General features: G+C 48.0%; 1 protein-coding gene across 2 annotated transcripts in view; it reads left to right on the forward strand.

The window, feature by feature from the left end:
* The window catches only part of TNR (tenascin R), an 81177-nt gene that overhangs the window by 31019 nt on the left and 28314 nt on the right, over window positions 1-21844 (forward strand). Inside the window, exons 1-5 of one of the 2 annotated variants that reach the window (XM_058029973.1) lie at window positions 7566-7640; window positions 15875-16430; window positions 19092-19568; window positions 20568-20831; window positions 21636-21751. In XM_058029973.1, the coding sequence (XP_057885956.1) occupies window positions 15935-16430; window positions 19092-19568; window positions 20568-20831; window positions 21636-21751 (1353 nt within the window). In that variant the 5' untranslated portion in view covers window positions 7566-7640; window positions 15875-15934. Of the gene's footprint in view, window positions 1-7565; window positions 7641-15874; window positions 16431-19091; window positions 19569-20567; window positions 20832-21635; window positions 21752-21844 lie in introns of those variants that run through there. The other variant, XM_058029972.1, reaches the window with a different exon arrangement.

Consider the following 21844-nt stretch of genomic DNA (forward strand, 5'->3'; position numbering starts at 1 on the left):
ATACATAAAATATATAAATATATCTATAATATATATAATATATTAAAATATATAAAAATAAAACAAAACAAAACAAAACACCAACATATCAAACTGCTATTGATCTTCCAGCCAAGGCTTGCATTGAAAGAGCATTTTTTTCTGTGTGCTCCACTTATAAAAGAAGACAAGGAATCAGAGACATCACAGCTCAGTTGTATCTCCTAGAGAGCAGCTAAGTACCACATTAGACATGGCAATGCCGGCCAGGATAGGAAGAGAACCCCCCCAAATTTCAGAGCAGACTGTAAAATTAATTTGTTTTCCACAATTTGGGCAGTGGAGTCATCCCTGTCACCATCCCTACCAAGCACATCTCTGAGGGCTCTGTTTTCCTTTCTCATTACATTTTAGTGGAGTATTTTGGACTTTGAGAAATAGAAGTGCTACACAGAGGGTTCCAGCGAAATAAGAGGACTTTGAGGTCTAAAATATCTGTCTAGAATGGAAAATCAGATTGGCAGCTGTTATGGCCCAATTTATAAAGTTCTTAGAAATGCCTCTGCCTGAATTAAGGTGCAAATGGGACCATATGCCAAAGTCAATAGTATGGATTTGACTTGATAGCAAGTATGAGAGAGAGAGGGGAAGAAAAAAAATAGGAAAGAGGTGAGGGGACAGAGAGAGAGTAGCAGAGACAGAATAAAGAAAATGTCACCCCTCCATGGATCCCACTGGTGTCCAGATGAGCCTCTCCAGCTGGTTTTCTGGTGGTGAGGGTGCCCAGAATGCAAAGGGTTAATGTCTATTCCCACCTCAGGCCAGGTGGGGATGCCCAGATGCCTCTCCTGGCAGAGGATGCAGTCTGACTCTGGCTCAGCAGCAGACTCTGGGTCTGTGCCATCACTTTGCGCCCTGTGAATTCTGGGCTGCAGGGTCTCTGGGGGGCACTTTGGGGGCTCTTTGATGGGTTATGACATTTCTTCTGTCAGAAAAAATGACAAATGACAGCTGCCCCCTCAGCTGCTCCCCACAGGAATGTGCCCTGGCTGTGGGGATGGCCCTTTGTGGGGCTGGGGGCTCCCAGCAGGGCTGTGTAAGGGAGGATGGGTGCTCAGTGCCTCTGGTTCCACCCCCACCCAAAACCTCCTCCTCTTCATTTTGGGGGGGTCTGTGCAAACCTGGCCTCTGTGGGCTGTGCTCCCCCCAGGCAAACCCAGCCAGGCATGATTTCCTGCTGTGTCTGGCTTTGCTGTGGATGCATTCCTTCCCCCCAGCCTTGTCTGCCTCTCCCCAGAGCTGGGATGGTGGAACCAGAGAGTTCCTTTTGTATTACCCAGACAGTTTAACCCACAGCCCAAGGCTCCAGGCAGGCATCTCCAAGGAGGGCTGGATTCTGTGGATGTGGTTTCTTTACGCAGCTCTTGCTGCAATGGGCAAAACTCCTTCATAGCAAATGTTTAAGGCATGAACCATTTGAGTCTGACAGCAGCACCAAGGAAACTTCCCCCACCATGGTGCTGCTCTGTGGGCTGTTATTTCAGAATTCCATAGGAAAATGCTCTTGGCAGTTCTGAAACCATTCCCTGTGTCCTGTCACTCCAGGCTCTTGTCCAAAGTCCCTCTCCAGCTCTCTTCAAGTCCCTTTAGGCACTGGAAGGTGCTCTAAGGTCTCCCTAGAGGCTAATTTTTTCCTGAAACATCCCCATCTCTCCCAGCCTGTCTGCATAGCAGAGGAGCTCCAGCCCTCTGAGCTTCTTCATGGCCTCTCTGGACCTGCTCCAACATGTTTTTTTTTTTTTCCTGTTCTGAGGAGACCTGGGCCAGCATTCCAGGGGTGGGGTCAAGCGGAGGGTGGGCATCACCTCCTTGACCTGCTGCTCATGCTGCCCACCAAGGATGAGAGGCACTTTCTGGGCTGTGAGCACACTCTGCCTTCATCTGCCATTCCTTCCAAGAACTTCCCTTCTTTCCTCAGCTTGTGTTATAGCAGGGGTTGTCCCAGCCCAGACTCAAGGCTTTGCTCTTCACCTTGTTGAACCTCATGGGGTTCCCATGGGCTCATTTCCTGAACCCTCTCCTGTTTGCTCCGTTTCTGGTGTGTGAGCAGCAATCCAAATCCCCTCAATTAGCAGGTTGAGTTTGCCTAATTTGACAGGGCTGTCCCACTCCCAGCAGGCATCAAGGAGAATTTGCTCCTCACTTTCTGTAGGAATAGGATGCAGCCAGTAATTCCTCAGTTTTAAACTGCTGTGCTCCAACACTGATAAATAAATATTTCTGGCTGTTTCCTCTGCTGCAATTGCTGTCCAAGAGATTTCATGTCTCAGTTCAGCAAGCCCTACTCAAATGGCCACAGTGTGTCATTTGTCATCAGTTATCTATTGCTTTGATCAGAAGTGAAGGAGGACAGCAAAGAAAGTTTCAACTGGCCCTGGTTAATTTTGGATTAGAAATTATGAAAGTATTGGAAATGCGAAGTGCTGAGCCCGAATTCAGGGACACTGGGGACCAAGGAGTCAATCCAAAGATGAATTGTGACCCATTCATGAAGGGACTTACATCACTGTCTGTCACAGGACATGAGAGCTCTCCTTCATCCTGAGTCCTAGATCTCCACAGAGTTCTCCAGCATTAAAAGAGCCTTAAAATTGATTTTAGGTATTTCCTTGTGAACTAATACAATGCTAGTCGGAGAAATAGAGTGAGCAGAACCAAGGTCTCACATAAAATACATGGCAAAGCAGTGGGTTGGCTTCAACCCTCTCACACTGTGCACTGGCTCCATGAAATTATGTTTTGCATTTATTTCCACTCCATGATGAGCCACTTGCCTATTATAGGGCAATAAAACCCTAACCTAACTCCAGTCTTCAGCTGGTGCAAGCCCACACTGACTGCAGCTATTTCCCCCTCACAAGGATCTTTTTTATCTCTGCAGTAAAAGTGCTGAAGCTATTTCCAGTTCTTCCACAGGGATGTAAAATGGGAAGAGAGATGGGTTTTCTCACTTACCTTCATTAATATGGTAGCCCAGGTTTTTCCACCAAATTCCAACAGAAACAAATCTATTTTTAACCAAATCACTCCAGTCCAAGCCTTCAAGGCCTGCTATAAAAATGACTAAAGAGCATTTTCTGTGGTGTGCCTTGATGAAAGCCTTTTTATATTCTTCTAGTGGCTCCATGCAGGTGCCCAGCCAGCTCCTCAGATCCAGACATGTCCATGGAGGCTATCCCAGCTGGCAAGAGGACAAAACCTAAGGAAATGTGGGATTTGAGCTGCACACCCACAGCATGACTTATTGTACATCCTAAAAGCCCAGACCAGCTCTGTGCTACACCAGTGAGCGCCTCTTGCTCCCTCAGGCCAGACAGGCTCTTGCAGGTCAGGAAATCCTGGAGTCACCAGGACATCTGAGGCTCAGGAGTGCTCACAGTCCTCCTCTCTCCTCCTCCATCCCCTCTTGCTATTCATCAGAAGCCCAAAAACAAGAGAGGCAAGAGGAAATTCCTCCTTTTTCTGCTCCCTAAAGAGTCCAACTTTCAGCCCCCATTTTCCCATTTCCATGCCTTGAGATGTCACATGAGGGAGGACAAGGACTGTAGTTTGGATTGGCCCATTGTGATGGGGAAATGCTCTAAGGGGAGGAAAACTGGGCAGGGAAGGTGATGGGAACACCTCACTTGATGCTGTTGTACCAGCAGCGTGGGATCACAAAGGATAACCCTTGCTCCAGTGCTCCTCAGGGGCAACCAGAGGTGATGTAGCTGTCACCTCCAAGGCCCCATCTTTCCTGAGGTGAGAGGTGGCCAGGTACTCTTTGGAAAGCATGTCTGAAGACAAAACAATTATTTCAGTGGTGGGATGAGGGCCTTGGTGCTGGGAGGGGAAGCCAGCTCTGCAGCACGGGGCTGGAGCAGGGTGCAGGGTGCAGCATCCTGGTGCTGGTGCCCTTGTGCAGGCCCAGGGCTCTTGGGGGTCTCTGTGGTCAAGCTGACCCCAAGATGTGTCAGAGTCTCTTTTCCCAGCCTGGCAGTCGAAGAAGGAGTCAGGATTCTTCTGTTCTGGTTCTCAAGGTTGTTTATTGTTTCTTATCTAGAAAATTCTTTCTCTGACCCACTGAGGCCTGTCTGGCAGGTTGGGTTGAGGCACACTGCCCATCCTTGGGGCACTGTTATCTTTTATACTAAAAACTACATATACACTATTTACAGTAACTTCCCAATACCTATCACCTATGTTAGACAGTGAATTTCTACTCTAAACAAATCTAAAAATGCCACCATCACCCAGAAGAAGAAGGAGGAGAAAGGACAGGACACGCCCAAATTCCTCCATTTGGGACCCCGAGCCCCCATTCTAAAAACGTCAAAATTCTACTTTTCACCCTGTGACAAACTAACTGTTATTCTACTTAAACTTTCGTGGCTTGTAATTCTTCATATAAGGTTGGTAATTGTTTTTTCCAAGGGCTAAATCAAAGGCACAGGGTCTTGGGCTCTGTGCCAAGGTCTCTGAGCCCCCTGGTAGGGGCTCAAGCCATCCAGGGCAGCCAGAGGGATGTCCTGGGTTCTGACACAGGGCGAAACGTCTCCTCTCAGCCATTCATCCATTAACCTCAGGAGATCTCTCCACTGTGCACCCCCAGCAAATTTCTTTCCTCCTGCCACATCTGGGAATGCCAGCTCCTCTCCATACGCACATGTGGCTGGCCAGTGGTGAGAAAAGCCCCAGATTAACCTGTCTGACACAACAGAGTCTGTCACCCTGCCTGGGAGGAGGAATAGATCCAAACCCAGCCCAGCTGCCTGGGTGGGAAGAAAGCAGTTATCGCTGTAAACTCCATATACATTATTTATCAAATGAAGCCTCTGCAGCAGGAAGATGATTCATGTCTCTGCTCCAGCTTGCTCATGTTCTGTCTATCTTTTCAATGGGATGTGATAGAAAATCTTTGCAGGCTCCTTGTGGTCACTGACCAAATGTTGTTCCCCTCCTGAGGAGATGCTGCAGGTCCCCAAAGGACCTGGAACAAGCCTTGCCCAAGGAAAATCACCCTCCAGCCAGCTCCACCGTGGCATCTTTGCTCCAGCCTCAAATGTGTTCCACAAGTATCTGCTGCTGCTCTCTACATTCCAGGGAAATTACAATGGGAAGGCAAGTAGAAAATATCAATTATTGGAAGGTTCAAACAGCACAACCCCTGCTGCTGCCTGCCAGGTTGCATGTGCATGTAAATCGACTGTAATGTGTTGTTTAGTGTGAGTAATATATTAAAAAGAAAGGAAAATCTGAATTTTTTCCAGTGTGGTACTTATAAAGCAGGTTGGGAGAAAGTCACAGCATATTCAACTGTGATCACATCAGCTCTGCTTCATCTCTGTGGTGTAAAATTACATGTGAAGGCGAAATTAATCAAAAATGCACCACATGAGCATTCCTTTTCCATCCCCCTGACTTTGGGTGAGGGTGTAACTAATGTGGCAAACCAAAGAGCAAGTAAAAAACCTGTGCTTATTTGACTTCAGCAGGTGGGTTTGCTTTTACTGAAAGCAAACTGAGTTCCTGTGTGCTCCTGCTCAGAGCTCCCAGGGGAGCATGCTGCAATGCACTAATTATGGTTTAAAAAACCAGGGAACTAGCAGGGATTTTCCTCTGCTGGTCCACAGCACTGTTCTCCATTTAAATTAAGTGGTTTTTTGTATGGGGTGACAGAGGTTAAGGTGCATCCAAGCTCTCCAAGGTGACTTTGTGCTTCATTGCACTCCCCTTTATCTTCATCAAGGCATGTGCTCAGTCTGTGCTGGGGGTAATGGGTGGCAGCATTTTGGCAAAGAATCATCCCAAGCCAGGTTTGCATCCTCTTCAGCTCAGCCCTGAGGAGCTCTGGGGTGATTTGCAGACTCTAATGCAAGTTGACAGCCAAGCAGCAGCCAGATGAGCACAAGCACTCACTGCACCTGAGCAGAATGCTGGGAGCAAAGTGGGAAAAAAGCCCAAAATCCAAATCCCCATGGCTGGTCATAGAGTGGGAGTTCCCAGCATAACTGAGGTGGGATGAATGAACCGTGATGTGGTAATTACATATCTTCTGAACAGAGAGAGACATGGTTCTCCCAGGAAAATCCTGGGAAGCTGTGTAGAATCTGTAGGAAACTTAGACAAAAGAATTCAAACAATTATTATCTCTATTTCTGTAACCATTGTTTATAGATCTGCTTCTCTAAAGGGTGCTATTCACAGTTCACCAATGGTGTGAGATGTTTCTACTTTGAGGCAAATCAAGTATCACCTTAGGGAGTCACATTGTAAAAAGACCCAGCTACTTTCATGAAACCCTTTTGCCTCCTGATCCACCTGAAGACTGGAGTCTTCTTTCCATCCCTCACTCAGCAGTGTCACCATGGAGGCTCTCCTGCCTGGTTCTCTCCATGCAGGAGTGCCTCGGTTTGAAAAGACAGGTGTCTGCTAAGGAAGGCAGGAACTTCCCCTGAAATGGAAAATGTAAACCCCCTCCCTTCAAATGATTATAATTTTGAAATTAAAGGGCTCTTAGGCAAAGATGGGGGAATAGGAATGACAGTTCTGTACTAGGAAAATTAAAATACAAATGAATAGTACAAACCAACACTGCCAGAGTCAGACCACGCCCTGCCCCCTGTGTGTCAGGGTGGTGTCCCAGCCCCATCCCATGGGGGCTCAGCCCTCCTGCAGTTCCAGCTGTGGCTCTGCTGCAGCAGGGATCCTGCACAAGGGGGGAGTTTTCCTCTGCAGCTCCAGGGCTGCTGCAGATGGGCCTGGGCTCCCTCTGGCCATGCAGGGCAGCAGAAAGCTGCTCCTCTGGCAATGCAGGGGGCAAAGGCTGCTGTGGTGTCCCAAAGCTCAGATTGTATCCAGGCAGGAATTCTTGGCTCCTCCCCTGGGCGGAGCATCTCCCCATGGGATGGTGGAATTGGATCAGCCATGCAGGGACACTCGCTGGCCCATGGACAGAAGATAATTAATAATTAATGGCCCATGGACAGAAGAGATCTCCTGGAGGGAGGATTGGCTGTGAAAGAGATAGAGAAAACTGCCCAATGAACAGAAGATAACTGCCCCACCTCTGACAGATGGGGATAGAACACACACCCTGCTTCACCTTTCAACCTGAGACAAGGAGGATGAATGGACACTTCACTGACAGGTTCTGCCTTATCCTGACATCTGCAAGTCTCTGCCTGTGCATCACCATGCAGACAGACAGACAGACAGAGGGATGACACTGAGTGGGGAATGGGAGAAGGAGAAGAAGTGAGGTTTGTCTGTCCTGGCAGCAGCACCTTTGCAGTACTGTGTTAGTGGAGTCCACACCACGCAGGTCCTACATCACCCTCCAAAATTAATTACCAGTGCCTCTGCTAAAGATAAAACCGAAATTATATTTATTTTTGTGCTTACATTCTTGTTGCCATGTAATTAAGTGCTACCATGTAATTAAAGAGGATTTAGAGGGTATTTATGCCCTGTGATGTTTCATAATTGCAGCTAATTTCTCATTTACAGCTTCTCAGCATCTCCAGTGGAACTGCAGGAGCTGCTGGGGCAGGGACCATGGCCATCACAGGGCTTGGGAACACAGTGCAGAGCTTTAGCACTGAAGGCTAGCATCTTGAAAGGTCTGTCCCCATCCAAAATCATGCTTCACAAAGTTAAACTCTCCCCAGGCACAGGGCAGGAGTGATGACCCAGAAGCACCTCTATGTGCAAATGGAGGTGCTGGTGAGAACAGCAGCAGGAGCTATCCCAGCCCTGTCCCCAGCTCTCCCTGGTGAAACTCCTTAAACTCCCAGAGACACTATGGAAGGATGAAATAAACCCTTCTGCAACATGCAGGCCTGGGAGGTTCATTTCAGGGAGGTTCATTTCACAGCTCCCTGTGAATAAATGCATGGTGTGAAGTGCAGGGTGTGAGGACTTTGCCCAGGCAGGAATCCCAAAGGACAGGGCTGTCCTGGCAGCAGGGCAGCTGAGGCCACCCCAACAGACATCAAATCCTAGTGCTCAAGGGGCCAGGCTTAGTGCCAGGGTACCCAAACACTCACCTGTCACAACTCAAAGCACATGCCCAGCCTCATAAGTTGGAGTGGAAGTGTAAGAGCCTGAATGAGGGATGTGGGACTCCAGGCTGCTCTCCAAAATGCAGTTTATTCCATCCAAGTGTTACAGCATTCCAGGGTTGTGGGTGACAGAGCTGTGCCTACAGCTGTCAGCTCCAGCTGCAGGCAGGCCTGGAGACCCTTAGTTTAGGTTACAATGCATTATATACTTTTCTTTTGGTTACAATGCATTATATACTTTTCTTTGCTGAGCATCTTAATACAGTAGAATCAATCTATATCTTAACTTTTATCTATAGCCTATCATAACTACCATAATTACCATATTCATGTTACTGTTCTCCAATCACTAAAAGTCAGTACATTACACTTTAAGCTAGAAGTTGGTTTTCAGTTTTCTTGCAGTGGAAAGTTCTGAGACCTTTTTTCTACTTGCAACTTTGCTGACTTCTTTGCCTGTGCTCTCTTTCTGCTTGGTAAAAACATCTTCTTGTTTGGAGTGGGTTTATCCTTTGCTCTAAGTCATAAAAACCCCTTCTAACTAACACACCCTTTGCTCCCTTGGTTATCCAGTAAGACTGGCTCAGCAATTCTTTTCTTCTATATCAAAACTTGCTTTCATTTCTATTCCTTATTCAGACTCTACATTCAAAAATCTTTCTGCCAAGCACGCATATCTGTGAGACTTTCTTGTCAAACTTTCATCCTTCCCAACATGGAAGAGCTCAGTGTTGGCAGGCAGCAACTCCCATCAGGAGCTGGGATTTCAGGCACCACTGGACCAGGCTGGTTCACCTGGATCCAGAGGGGAATGGGTCACCTTCCTGCAGGACACTGGGCACTGTGGGTGCTTCTAGGTCTTCATATTCGTGCTGGAGAAGAGAGGGAAGCCTTTACCTATGAGCCATCCTGTGCCACAGCATTGTTCCCAGCCTGTGCTGCATCTCAGCATCGCCCACGGGGCACTGGGGCTGGTGAAGAGGGACAGGCAGTGGCCAGAGCAAGCTCACTGCTAACAGATCTCACTGTGAAAGTGGGCACACACCTTGGTCTTCTGCGTAAAATTAGGTGCCCACCTTGGCAAGCCAGCCACAAAAGGTAATTTTGCACTGAGCAAGAATTTCTTTGTGGCATGTGTTTAAACACGGTTTGACTGGGGAATTGATAACATACCTGTAAATATAAATATTTTATATTTATATATATAAATGAAGACAGCACCAAAATTTGCTCTTTAAAATGCCGGGATAGGCTCAGATTAAAGCTGGCACCCTCACTAAAATAAGACTTAACCTAGTGATTCCCAGACTTCACAGGAGGCAGCTGTTGAGGTGATGTGAAGCCAGACGTGGTGGATGCAGACTAAATGTGAAAATAAAAGGAGATTCCTCCCAAAATCTCTTCACTAAGCTGGTGTTTGCTTTCCTGTGGGAGTTTACAGAGGCTATTGATATATTCCATGGCAATTCAATAAAAGAATATGTAATGAAAGCAAAGCATAACGTAGGTGTCAACGACAGAGGTGAATTTTTAAACTGGCAGAATTTGCAGTCATTTGGGAGATCCATAGATTCCTTCATCTGCATATAGTTAGGGAAAACTGGTAACAGCATCAAAGTATTTCCTCCTTAAATGTGTCACTGGTCATTTCCCCTCTGAGGGCTGATGGTGACAGCATGGGATGGAAATGGAAACAGTTGTGGTTTTCTGGTGTGGTTCAGGCTTCCTTGTTGGTCCTCAGCTTTGGTCCCATAAGTCCACAGGATCTGTCAATCAAGCAACCACTGTTAGAGTGGATGGTTTGCTTCTCTAAGCCTTCCACCTCCTTTAATTCCCCCAAAATCCTGCAACAGGCTGTGTTTAGAGGGGTGATAAGGGTTGCAGTTAAGCAGGAGGTGCAGAAGGAGTTGATAAGGGAGAAGGCTTCATTTGCTTTCGCACAGCAAGGACCTTCACTCTCCCCCTGGAATTAACACAATTAAAACCATTATAAACAGACAAATTACCCATCAGTATTTCAGTCATAACTGGGCACCACGGCTGCTTTCCCTCACAAGGCTGCAGGAGGAAATTGGTCTGCAGGACATGCTGCATCTCTACATCTGCTCAGGAGCATCCTACTGACAGACCAGTCTAATGACACTAAATTTGCAGTAGTTTCAGCTGCTGAGGAGAAATATTTCCACTATTTCTCCATTAGCAGTGGAGAAGTTGTGGAAATAATCCAGTGGGACAGGGAAATCACAAGAGTTTCTTGCTGAATCACAAAGAAAGCAAAAGCAAGGCCCACACCACAGGATCTGAGAATCCTAGAATCATTTGGGTTGGAAAAGACCTCCAAGATGAGGGTCCAACCATGAATTTGGCACTGCCAAGCCCACCACTAAACTATGTCTCCAGGTGCCCTATATACAAGATTTTTAAAATCCCTCCAAGGATGGTGATTGACCCCCTCCTTGGGTGCCAGTGCCTTGCCATGTACACATCCTCACCTGTTGCTTTAGGATACAAAATAAAACAACACAGACACTTCACTCTTCAATGTAAAAAAGAAGGAACGTTTAATTCTGACTCCAACATTTATAGATTTCCAAAAGTGACAGTGGATTGGAGGGTGACAGTGTCACCTCCCCAATGACACTGGATCAAATTTCTCCTCCTCCATAAAAGATTGTAAAACAATAAGCTATTTACATAAAGTGTGTCAGAAAGTTCATTACAAGAATGTAAACATCAGAAGGTTTAGAAGAACTTAAAAAAACAGGGTGACACTCACCTGCCATGGCACCCAGGAGAGATTTCAATGCCAAGGCAATAATGATGCTGATGGATGGGAATGATGAGTTGCCCTAAACCAGAGTCCTGTAGCCTCACTTTGGAGATCCCAAAAAACTCCAGAGCTGGGATTCTGAGTTTGCAATGCAATCCACATCAATTCCAGCTGTGTGATTGCCTTGGAATGATAAGTCTAAGGCTGGGAAGCCAACCAGAGACACCATGGAGCTGAATTCCCTTCCCTGTGAACCCCAGAGGAAAGATGCATGGGCTGCACCCTGCCAGAGCATGGAACAGGCACCATCTGCACCAAGCACTTGGCTTTGGCAGCCCTGAAAACCATCCATCAGCAGGTTTTGGCTTTTGGAAAACCTGCAGGACACTTTTCAACACAAAAGTCTGTTTGGTGGTCCCCAGGATGAGGAAAGAGATGAGAATCTTGACTCCATGTTTCAGAAGGCTGATTTATTATTTTATGATATATATTATATTAAAAGAAAATGATATATTAAAACTATACTAAAGAAAGAGAAAGGAGACATCAGAAGGCTAGAAAAGAATGATGATAAAAAACACATGACTGACCAGAGAGTCTCACACAGCTGGCGGTGATTGGTCATCAAGTAAAAACAATCCACATGAGACCAATCCAAGATGCACCTCTTGGTAAACCATCTCCAGACCACATCCCACACCCATCAGATAATTGTTGTTTTCATTTCTTTTCTGAGGCTTCTCAGCTTCTCAGGAGAAAAATCCTAGAGAAAGGATTTTCATAAAATATCACAGTGACAAAAAGTGCAAATAACACACTCGGAGGATTCCCACATCCCCATACCCTGGGGTCTCTCCCACCATTAACAGCAGTGGGAGCAAACCCATCACAGAGCTCTGGCTCCTGTCAGTTGTGCCGCAGCAGGGAACACATCCCAGCTCTGATCACACAGTCCAGGGACTGCTGGCTGTCAGCAAATACCTGCTTGCCTCTGCCATGCCAAGGAAACAAGCAGCAAACTCTATTTCTTGATGGCTTGTTGGTCAGCACTGAGGATGAGCACAGGCCTGAAGTCCAAATAAATCTGATTTTCCAGTTGATCATCTGCACCAAACAGCAGGGCTTGGGTTTACCTGTTGTTCAGAAAAAGGGAATGCAATAAATGTACATAAATATATATACACACATATCCATCCCTATATGGTTTGGGTAGATTAAAAGATTTTTCACTCAAAAAAAACCCATTAACTTCATTTTCACATTTTTAGTGACTTTAAAAACATTTTCATACACAATATATGGCTGAAGAAACAAATATTTTCCTTTCTCAACCATCTTCCTAGGCAACATTTGACTTTATTTTTTTTAACCAAAGCAATTCATCAAAACTGCCACGAAAATAGAAATACTGTTGGACCACCAAATGTTAAACTGTCCCCACAAAATGCCACGGACAAAACTGCTGGCATCACACTCATTGTGCAGATCTGATGTCTCTGCAACCACCCTGCAAGAGCCCAGTTTGCATTTGCTACATTCACATTGCTAAGTTATAAAAAAAGGGCTGCAGATGCTGCATTTTGGGGGATGCTGTTCCCCCACCCCCCAATGACTTTCCCCACCATTAATGACTTTCTCAGCACAGCTGCTCCAAGCATCCCCCCACACAGGTTTCCTTCTGCATTCATCCTCATAAAGCTGCTCACACAGATACAGCCCATCAGCAAAATGTAAAAATAACTGAAAAGATATAATTAGGGTGGATGTGCTGTGGATTTAATAGGGTTTTTATGTTTCTTCCTTTGCTGGCCCATAAGGCACAAATCCTGGATGGAGAGAGGCTGATGGGGAGGGAAAGAGAGAGCTTTGCTGTGGTTCATGTTTGGCAAAACCCTCAAATATTTTTCTCAGTTTTCTATTGCCTGTATTTTTTATTGAGCACCACAGAGAAATTGCAGCAGATTGATTCTTTCACAGCTCCCCAAAGTTGAAATGCTTTGGAGCCAAAATCTCAATGCCTGCCAAACTTCATAATTAACTGTAATAACTCTTTAATTTGAACTTTAATTCAAACACTCATGTTTCAGGGGGATTTTAGGGGAAAAAAAAAAGGCAAAACAAACTAAAGGTAACCAGTTCTGGTAAAATATAGAAGCAGCCCCAAAGGGTTGTGCTTTCCTATCCTGGTCACACAGAGGCCGCTCTGGGATGGAGAGGCATTGTGCCAGTCCAGCAGAAAGTGAAGGAGACGGACATTGACAGCAGACACCAGCAAAGGGACAGGCCCAAAGCTGCCTCCACTGCCCTGCATGGGAGCTTTTCCATGGCCACCTCTAGAGATGAAAGGATCACAGCCATCCAGAAGGCCACCAGCTGGGAGTTTTGTCTGAACTTAGGGACAACAAATCCATCATTAAAAAAAAAGACTAAAAGCAACCTAGGTGAATTTGGTCTAATGCAAATTTTCCACATTAAATGACACAGAAATTGGTTTATTTTCCTTGTGAAGGAGAGATGAAAAACATCCAGTCCTGGCTCTGTTCCCCCCACCAATGGTTTTTAATGGTTCTGCCAGTGCAGTGTGAGCTGGACTGGGAAGCATCAGGAGCATAGGAAAATGAGGAACCCAGAGGAGAATATTGAATATTTCTCTCCCCAGGCAGACATGAGTCAAGCTTCCAGACTGCTCCTGCAGCCCCAGAGCCCTCCCAGCCCACCCTGGCTGAGCTCACTGTGATGGCTCCTTTAGGAAAAAGCAAAAACTGGTGAAACCAGGAACAGGAGACAGAGCGGGACCAGAGAGGGGATGGCAATGACAGAGCACAGGAATGCATCCACAAACTTGGCAGGGCTTCAGAGCTGCCAGCCCAAGCCTCTGTGTCGCAGACATTTTTTCATAGAAATCCTTTCTTTGGGATTTGTGCATCTTCTGGGAAGCAGAGGCCCCAGAAAGAGAATGTAAACAATGATTATCAGCTGCTGTGACATGCAATAGGATGCACCTGTGATTGGTTCATGTTCCATGTGTACAATTAAGGGCCAACCACAGGGCAAGCTCTCTGGAACACAGGGACAGAGAACTCTCTTGTTTTTAGATTCCATTCTATTCTATTCTTAGCTTAGTAGCTCTGCAACTTCTCTTCTTGTTCTTTTTAGTGTAGTTATAATGTATTATATATTATATATCAATAAATCCAGCCTTCTGATCATCAAACAAGATTCTCGTCCATATCTCTCACCATGAAGACCTCCTCAGGTTGCTGTAATACCTCTGGGAAGAAGTTGAGGATTAACAGGGATGTCTGGCCTGCTGTGGGTTGGAGGACACCAAGGAGCATCCACCTGTCCTGTGGATTCAGCTTGGTTTGAGCCTGAACCATGGTGACTTTTCACCACTTCACAACTAAGAGCCCAACCAGTGATATTACAAGAAATCTCCCTGGCATCATTCCCTATGGATGCCAACATCACCACAGCATCATGCCCTGCCCAAGGGGCAGGAGGGAATGAGGCCATGACTTGCCACTCAGAAGGAGAGCTGGGCAGCTGTAATGAATGTACTGATAAAGAGATTCAGATCAATAAGGCTGGCAGTTCCTAGCAGCAGATAAATGGGTTCAGTATGTGGGTTATGGAGTTGTTAACTGCCCAAGCACCCTGCTCACTGTGATTAGTGCTGTGTGTGTCTGCTCACCCTCCTTTATCCACCATCTATCTCCCCTCCCTCACTCCTGCACCCACACAGAGCCCCTCTCCCCCATCCAGCTGTGCTCACAAACAGGTTCTGATGTCTCTCTTGAGGCAAGCTGGATGCACAGAGGGGGAGAGGAAGCATTTCATTTCCCTGTGCCTAAGCTGCTCCTGTAATCCTGCAAGGAGTTTTCCTTCGCAGCACAGGCCTGGCTCGGAGCAGCTGGCCCATGGCCACAATTACTTCCACTCTGAGCACACACAAAAAAACCAAGGGAGAGGCCAAGGAGGGGGTGCTGAGATTTGAGCACCAATGAGTCAATCAGAGGCAGTCAGTGTTCATTAGTCCCTGTCCCTTCCATTGTGCAGAGACAAGGAATCTCCCTGTGGGTCAGCCAAGGCCACCCAGGAGCCCAGAAGGCAGAGGAGGACTCGAGGGAGTCAGGGTCTGAGAATGCAGCCCCAAATTGCAACTTACAGAGCCTGTGAGCACAGTCAGCACCATCCCATTGCAGAGTTACTTCCATTTTTCTTCCTTTCCTAAAACAAGGAAAAAAATAAGAGAGCTTACCAAAGGAGTTCCAGGTGTTGTTGGAGAGAAACCAGCAAACATATTTTCATTCATTCAGGGTAATGGAGGAAGCAGGGATACTCCACAGGGAGCTGGAGAGGAGCTCCAGAGCAGCATTAGAAGCAAGAGGTAGCAATTGCTTGAGGTTATGGCATTGGCAGAGGGTGGTAAAGTAAGATGTGCTAAGTGGCCCAGAGATGAGTATTTGGTGCTTTGATAGCACCAGATTAATTGTTTCCTAAATAAAAACTACAACAACAAGAAGAATGTGTCTTTGTCACTGCTCAAGGGCCATGACAAGGTGTTCCCATTAGCCATGGGTTCCATTCAGGGTTAATTCAGGCTCCACTAATGTCACAGTTGGGATAGCCACGATACACAGAGTAACATGATACCATTTCAGAAAGCTTCAACCCAGAAGGCTGCAAGCATCTCCCTTCTGGTTCTTTAGCCCAACCTTTTATACCCTCATGTTCAAACATTGCACCTGTGTGCCCTCTGCTCCCTTTGGTGGTTGCTCAGTGCCCCTGGGCACTCCATGGCTCATTGCTGTCAGTGCTGCTCACCTGCTGCTCACCTGCTGCTCACAGCTGCAACCCACTCCCAATTACCCCAAACTATGTCCCTACACACCGAAGCCAGCAGGACTGCATGTGGGTGAAGTTGGCCCCACATGTGTCTAGATAACAAGAAGGATTTTCCTCTCTGTGCTGAAGTTTCAAGGCTAACACCAACCATGCTCTTTTGCTTCTGTGTTCCCAGGCCCTCCCCACTCTTGGCTGACCAAGACTAGCTTGGAAGGCTCTTCCCTCTCCCAGGAAAATGGGGACTGATGGTGAAAATCCGATCCTGAGGAGTGTGGTCATCAGCTTCAACTTGCTCCTGCTGGGCGCTGTCCTCAAGCCGTTTGAGTGCCGCCTGGAGGTGACGACAGAGCCGGCCCAGAGGACAGTGGTGGATGAGGCAGCTGGCCTCACCAACTGCAGCCCACCCACCAAAGAGCAGCCCATGGTCTTCCATCACATCTACAACATCAACATCCCCCTGGACAGCTGCTGCTCCTCCATGTTCAAGTCTTCGGGCGAGGAGGTGAGTTCAGAAGACGACCGGCTGGCAGAGTACACGGAGCAGACCTCCGACAGCGAGAGCCAGGTCACCTTCACCCACAGGATAAACATGCCCAAGCAGGCCTGCAAGTGCTCCACCTCCCTCCCATCCCTGCAGGAGCTGCTGAGCAGGATTGAGATGCTGGAGAGGGAGGTCTCCATCCTCCGGGACCAATGCACCTCCAATTGCTGCCAAGAAAATGCAGCCACAGGTAGTAACGCCATCCTGTTAGCTCTTGCTGGGGGCTGAGGGCTTGAGAGAGAGGCAGGAGGAATAATGCAAAACCTGATGGTGCTACTCAGAGTGTGGCAGAGGAAAACCAGTGTTTACCCCTTATGGCGCTGTGGATTTAGTGAAAAAACTTAGCTAAAGTCCTCTAAGGCAGGAAAAGCCCTGGGAGGGCTTTGATCACTTGAGTGCCTGTCCACACTCTGTGAAAATTCCATAAAGGAGAGAGAGCTGAACCCCTTTGGGGATGAAATTACAGCTCGTAAGGGGTGAGCAGGGGGATCTCCCAGCTCTGCACTCCTCCCAGCACTCTTAGACATCTGCCACTGCTTGTGGGACAGGGGGAAGCAATGTGGCTGCTGCTCTCCTGAGCTGTCCCTGGGCTGAAGGCAGCCCCATGGGAGCTGGCAATGTGCCCCTTCATCTTCTCTGCAGGGGGAGTGAACACGTCTGAAAAGCTGAGTTAAAAAAAAAGTATTAAAATATATTTTAAAAAATGAAATAAGCAAACAAAACCTTTTAAAAAAGGCACAAAACCATCAGCATGATACTCCATTTGAATAAAAAGATGTGCTTTTGTGGAGACCTCCAAGAGGTCCCACTAGGGTTACTCCATTGAAGGCAGCCCCTCGTTCCACCTCAGCTGTGCCCCAGGGTCAGGAAAGCAGCACTCAGCTGAAATGAGATGGGTCAGGAAGGTTTGGGCTGGCAGCTGCATTTCCATGGTCCAGGAGCCAGCATACTGATAGTTCTCCTTGTCTGGAGGAAGAGGGGCTGTCCCAAAGGCCATCCATCCCAAATGTAGCCCAGCCCTGCTCGTGGCTGCAGCACACCAGGGCTCCTTGCAGGGAAGAAAACACTAAGCAAGGAGATCCACACTGGGCATCTTTCCAGGGGAAAAATGCTTTTCACACCAAGAACAGCAACAGAAAGGAAGAGAAATTAAAACCAACCCTTTTACCCCCAAGGTACTCACTGCATTTTTTTATTTTTAAGTTTTGCAGCTATTAGTGTGATTTTTTCTAGTGGAAGGACACATTTTTCTGTGTGCAGGACACATTAAAATGAAATGGGTGCAATCAATCCTCAGGTCAAGAGTTCCACCAAAAGTGGAACTGGTCAGGGAGAGAGAAACAAGGATGGACACACAGCAGGGTGGCTTGGGCTAGCATCTATCATTGGCCAGTGGAAGTCAATGTGCTCCCAGCCATGGCTTCAGCCCACATCCATCAGCTGCATTAATAACTAAGACAAAACAGGAAACACCAGTCTGTGCAAAGTGAGGGTTAAAATCACGCAGGAAATGCCATGGGGAAAACCTGTTTTAAAGGAATTAATTTGAAACTCTGATGGGCCTATTTGGGTTACTTGCAACATGCATAGACAGTCCCATTAAATATTCATTGCTTGGTGGAGTCCCCACTCCCATCACAGATGTGCCGAGCTAAAACTGGAATAATTTCATTTATTTTTACCAGAGTTGCTTTCAATTCACTGCACTGCAAAGGAATCAGGATCCCTACCCCACCACCCAAGGCAATTTCCCTGAGGAAAGCCTCTTTTCTCCAGCACACTTAGAAGCATCTTCTCTTATCTTTTGATAACTCAGCTAGAGGCTGAGATCTGAAGAGATCCTGCCTGGCATTCCCAGCATTTGCAGTTTGCATGGGAATTGTCCTGCAAAGTAACCCAAATGTGTCTGTCTGGCACAGCATGTAACTGAGCTGCTTTTATATGTGCATCTGCTACATCCCCCACTGGAAGAGCTGCTCAGAAAGGTCAGCTAGGATGGAAAATTTAGCTGGGGACAGAGTCCTGGGGCTGGGGGGTCTTTGGGGTGGAAAAGTCTGGAAGAATTACAGAAAGGGTTTCTGTCCTTTCTTGGTTCACATGAGGAAAAGCAGTACAAATCAGCAAGGAAAAGTTAGCCTGCCTGGGATAAACCTTTGGCTGGAGCAATGACTCTGTTTCAGGGCAAAACAGGGGAGCATTAGCAGTGTCAGTGACTGGTGCCTTCATCCCCATCATCCCTCCTCACCCCAGAGCATCCTGTGCAAGGCTGCCAGGTAAAGAGGGGGCATTAGAGGTGCTGGCCACAGAGCCCTGGTGCTGTCCCTGCTTTTCCACAACCTCAGTGTGCCCAAAGCCAGCAGTCCTGTCCCAGTCAGGTTCTCCAGGATAGGGATGAGGACGATGCCTTTGGGTACATACCTACTTCGTAGAGGAGAGAGAGAAAGCAGCCGGGGATCTCTCAGCTATAAAAAGGAGAAGTGGGTAGATGTGAGACCAGAGGAGTCATGGCTGGTGCAGAGGCTTTCTCCAGGGAAGGTTTTTTTCCAGTAAGAGGTCTAAGGAAGTTCCTGTTGAGTGCTAAGTTGGAGAGAAACCAAAGGGAGCCCCTGCACCACCACAAGGCTGGTGGCACCCACACTTATGGGGGGCACCGCTCCCTAAGGAAAGATCCACCCAAACGCCACCAATTCTTCCCCTTTTAGCCCTAAAGCCGCCAGTTTGCCAGAGAGAGAAGTATCCCCTCCTTGCCCCACACCTTCTCCAGCCCTTCAGAGGGCTGACCTGAGACCAACCCCGACCTTTCCCACCTCCCACCCGCCGCGTTCTGACCCTCGCTCCCGCATCCTTGCAGGGCAGCTGGATTACATCCCGCAGTGCAGCGGCCACGGGAATTTCAGCCTGGAGTCGTGCAGCTGCGTGTGCATGGAGGGCTGGGCGGGCAGCAACTGCTCGGAGCCGCTGTGCCCGGGGGGCTGCTCCAGCCGCGGCGTGTGCCTGGAGGGACAGTGCATCTGCGACAGCGACTACGGCGGCGAGGACTGCTCCCAGCCGCGCTGCCCCGCCGGCTGCGGCTCCCGCGGGCTCTGCGTGGACGGCGAGTGCGTGTGCGAGGAGGGATTCACCGGGGACGACTGCTCGGAGCTGCGCTGCCCCCGCGACTGCTCGGGCCGGGGCCGCTGCGTGAACGGCACCTGCGAGTGCCACGAGGGCTTCGCCGGGCATGACTGCGGCCGGCAGCGCTGCCCCGCCGGCTGCGGCGGCCGCGGGCTCTGCCGCGACGGGCTCTGCGTCTGCGAGACGGGCTACGGCGGCCACGACTGCTCCGAAGGTACAGCAGGGCGTGTGGGGCTTGAGCCAGGCCTAAGTGGTGCATAAGCAAGGGTTTCGAGGTGCCCAGAGTCCCATAGGAGCGCCGTGAATCTGGGAGAAATCCTTACCTGGCAGAGAGCATCGCTTAGGACACATTGAGCCCCCCCCCCCCCCCCCCCCCCGCCTTCCCGTTATCCCTGTCCCCCAGGGATATGGACAAAAGTCTGGGAGATGAGCAAAAAGCTGGTGAGGTTCATCCTATTGCCGGCTGGGGGCTATGTAAAAATCACAAACGGGATGAGACTGCTAGGAATGTGCCTTGAGCTGTTTGTTTTCCAGCATCAGCCTCATTACATGGTTATGACAATGAGAAGATGCCATCAGTTCACATCCCAGGCAGCAGACCAAGAACTTAATGCTACAACTTACTTTAAAAGTTTTTTGACCAACCACACAAAGCAAAAGCTCAATGACAGTACTTCCATCCAACCACTATAAGCACACGTACCTTTGGTTAAAACAGTGCTTGGTTATTTAGAATATAATACCTACTTGTAAGCCTTAAAACACAATGCACAAAACTCCATTATTAAGCTTAAAACTTCCTAGTATCTTGCTAAACATACTTTTCTACAACTTAAAAAATTATTTTAAACAAACATCAACACACAAACCATTGTTCTATTTATCCTTACTTTTCTACTTCTTACCTAATTTTTCAACCAACCAATTCTATAGCTACTACTTAACTCTAATCACAATTCTACTGTCTGTAAAACCTATCTTTTACAATTTCCTCGAAACCCTTTAATTTTAAAAATTCCCACACATCCCAGCATGGGGGCTAAACAGTGCAACAGGTTCTCTTGAGCCTTTACCTTGTTATAGCTGTTCAGACAACCACAGGTACCATATAACACCCAGCCTGTGCCCACCAGCAGACCTACACAGCCTCCCACAGGAGTGGAAGAACAAGCCAGGCCCACCCTGACACTCTCCATACCTCTGTCCTCCCCAGTGTCTCCCCCTGAGAACCTGCGGGTGACGGGGATCAGCGACAGCTCCATCGAGCTGGCCTGGGACAGCCCCGGGGCAGCCACTGAGTACGTGGTGTCCTACCAGCCTGCCGTGCCAGGGGGCACCCAGCTCCAGCAGAGGGTGCCTGGGGACTGGAGCAGCATCACCATCACAGATCTGGAGCCAGGTGTGGCCTACAATGTCAGCATCTATGCAGTCATCAGTGACGTCTTCAGCAGCCCCGTTACCTCCAGGGTGATGACCAGTAAGTATCCTACTGCACTTGTTGCTTGCTGCCCATGTGTCCTGAGGGGATGCTCAAGCTGGCTCACTTTTTACATAAAAACTTTCTAGCAGCAGAAACTTGAGCCTTCAAAAAGAAGGGGAAAAAAATTGTATCAGTATAGGGATATAGGAAAGGAGGAAATGTGTCCACCCTCTTCAGAAAGACTCAGTTTGGATGAAAACCTGGATGTCTAAAAAAAAGAAAAAATTTCCAGAGTTTGATTGAAGCCCCCAGAATGTGGCCCAAAACATTACATGCTTCTCCTCAGAGAAAATACTACACTATAACATGTAAATCTCAGGTTCTCCTCCTCCTCCTGAACAGATGATTCCCTGTGATGACTCCCCATGATGATGTGGGTGATGGTGCAGCAAGAGGAGATGCTGCTGTGCATCAGGAGAAACACAGTCCTGACCAGGACTGTGATGCACAGAGGAAAACAGGAGTATCAAGCTGTAATACCAGCCTCCAGAGGGGTTTCTTGGAGACTAAGGATACAGAGGGCATGGAAAAAACAGAAACTATCCACACCCCCCTTTGCAGCCCCAGCATTCACTCTGTTCACATGATAGTGCAGTGGGATGATGCCTCAGTGTCCATAGGTCCAGGCATTTCCCTCTTTTCCTTCCCACCCATGTGGAGCAGGGGAAAAAGAATTTTGCTAACAGACACCACAAGTTTCCTTGTTTTTATTGCCCAGATACAAAATACCCACGGGGAGCAGGGTGGGTACAGCATGTGCTCACCCACCCCTCTCTGCTCACCACCCCTGCTCCCTTGCAGACCTCGCCACACCACAGGGGCTGAAGTTCAAGACCATCACAGAGACAACAGCAGAGGTGCAGTGGGAGCCCTTCTCCTTCCCCTTGGACGGCTGGGAGATCAGCTTCATCCCCAAGGTACTGCTGCTACACCCCTGGCACTGCAGGGTGCATCCAGGGAGAGCATCCTCAATCAACTTCCAATTACCCCCTTCCCCAAAACACCCAGCC

This window comes from Melospiza georgiana, chromosome 9, assembly GCF_028018845.1.
Source record: "Melospiza georgiana isolate bMelGeo1 chromosome 9, bMelGeo1.pri, whole genome shotgun sequence".
Taxonomy (NCBI): Eukaryota; Metazoa; Chordata; class Aves; order Passeriformes; family Passerellidae; genus Melospiza; species Melospiza georgiana.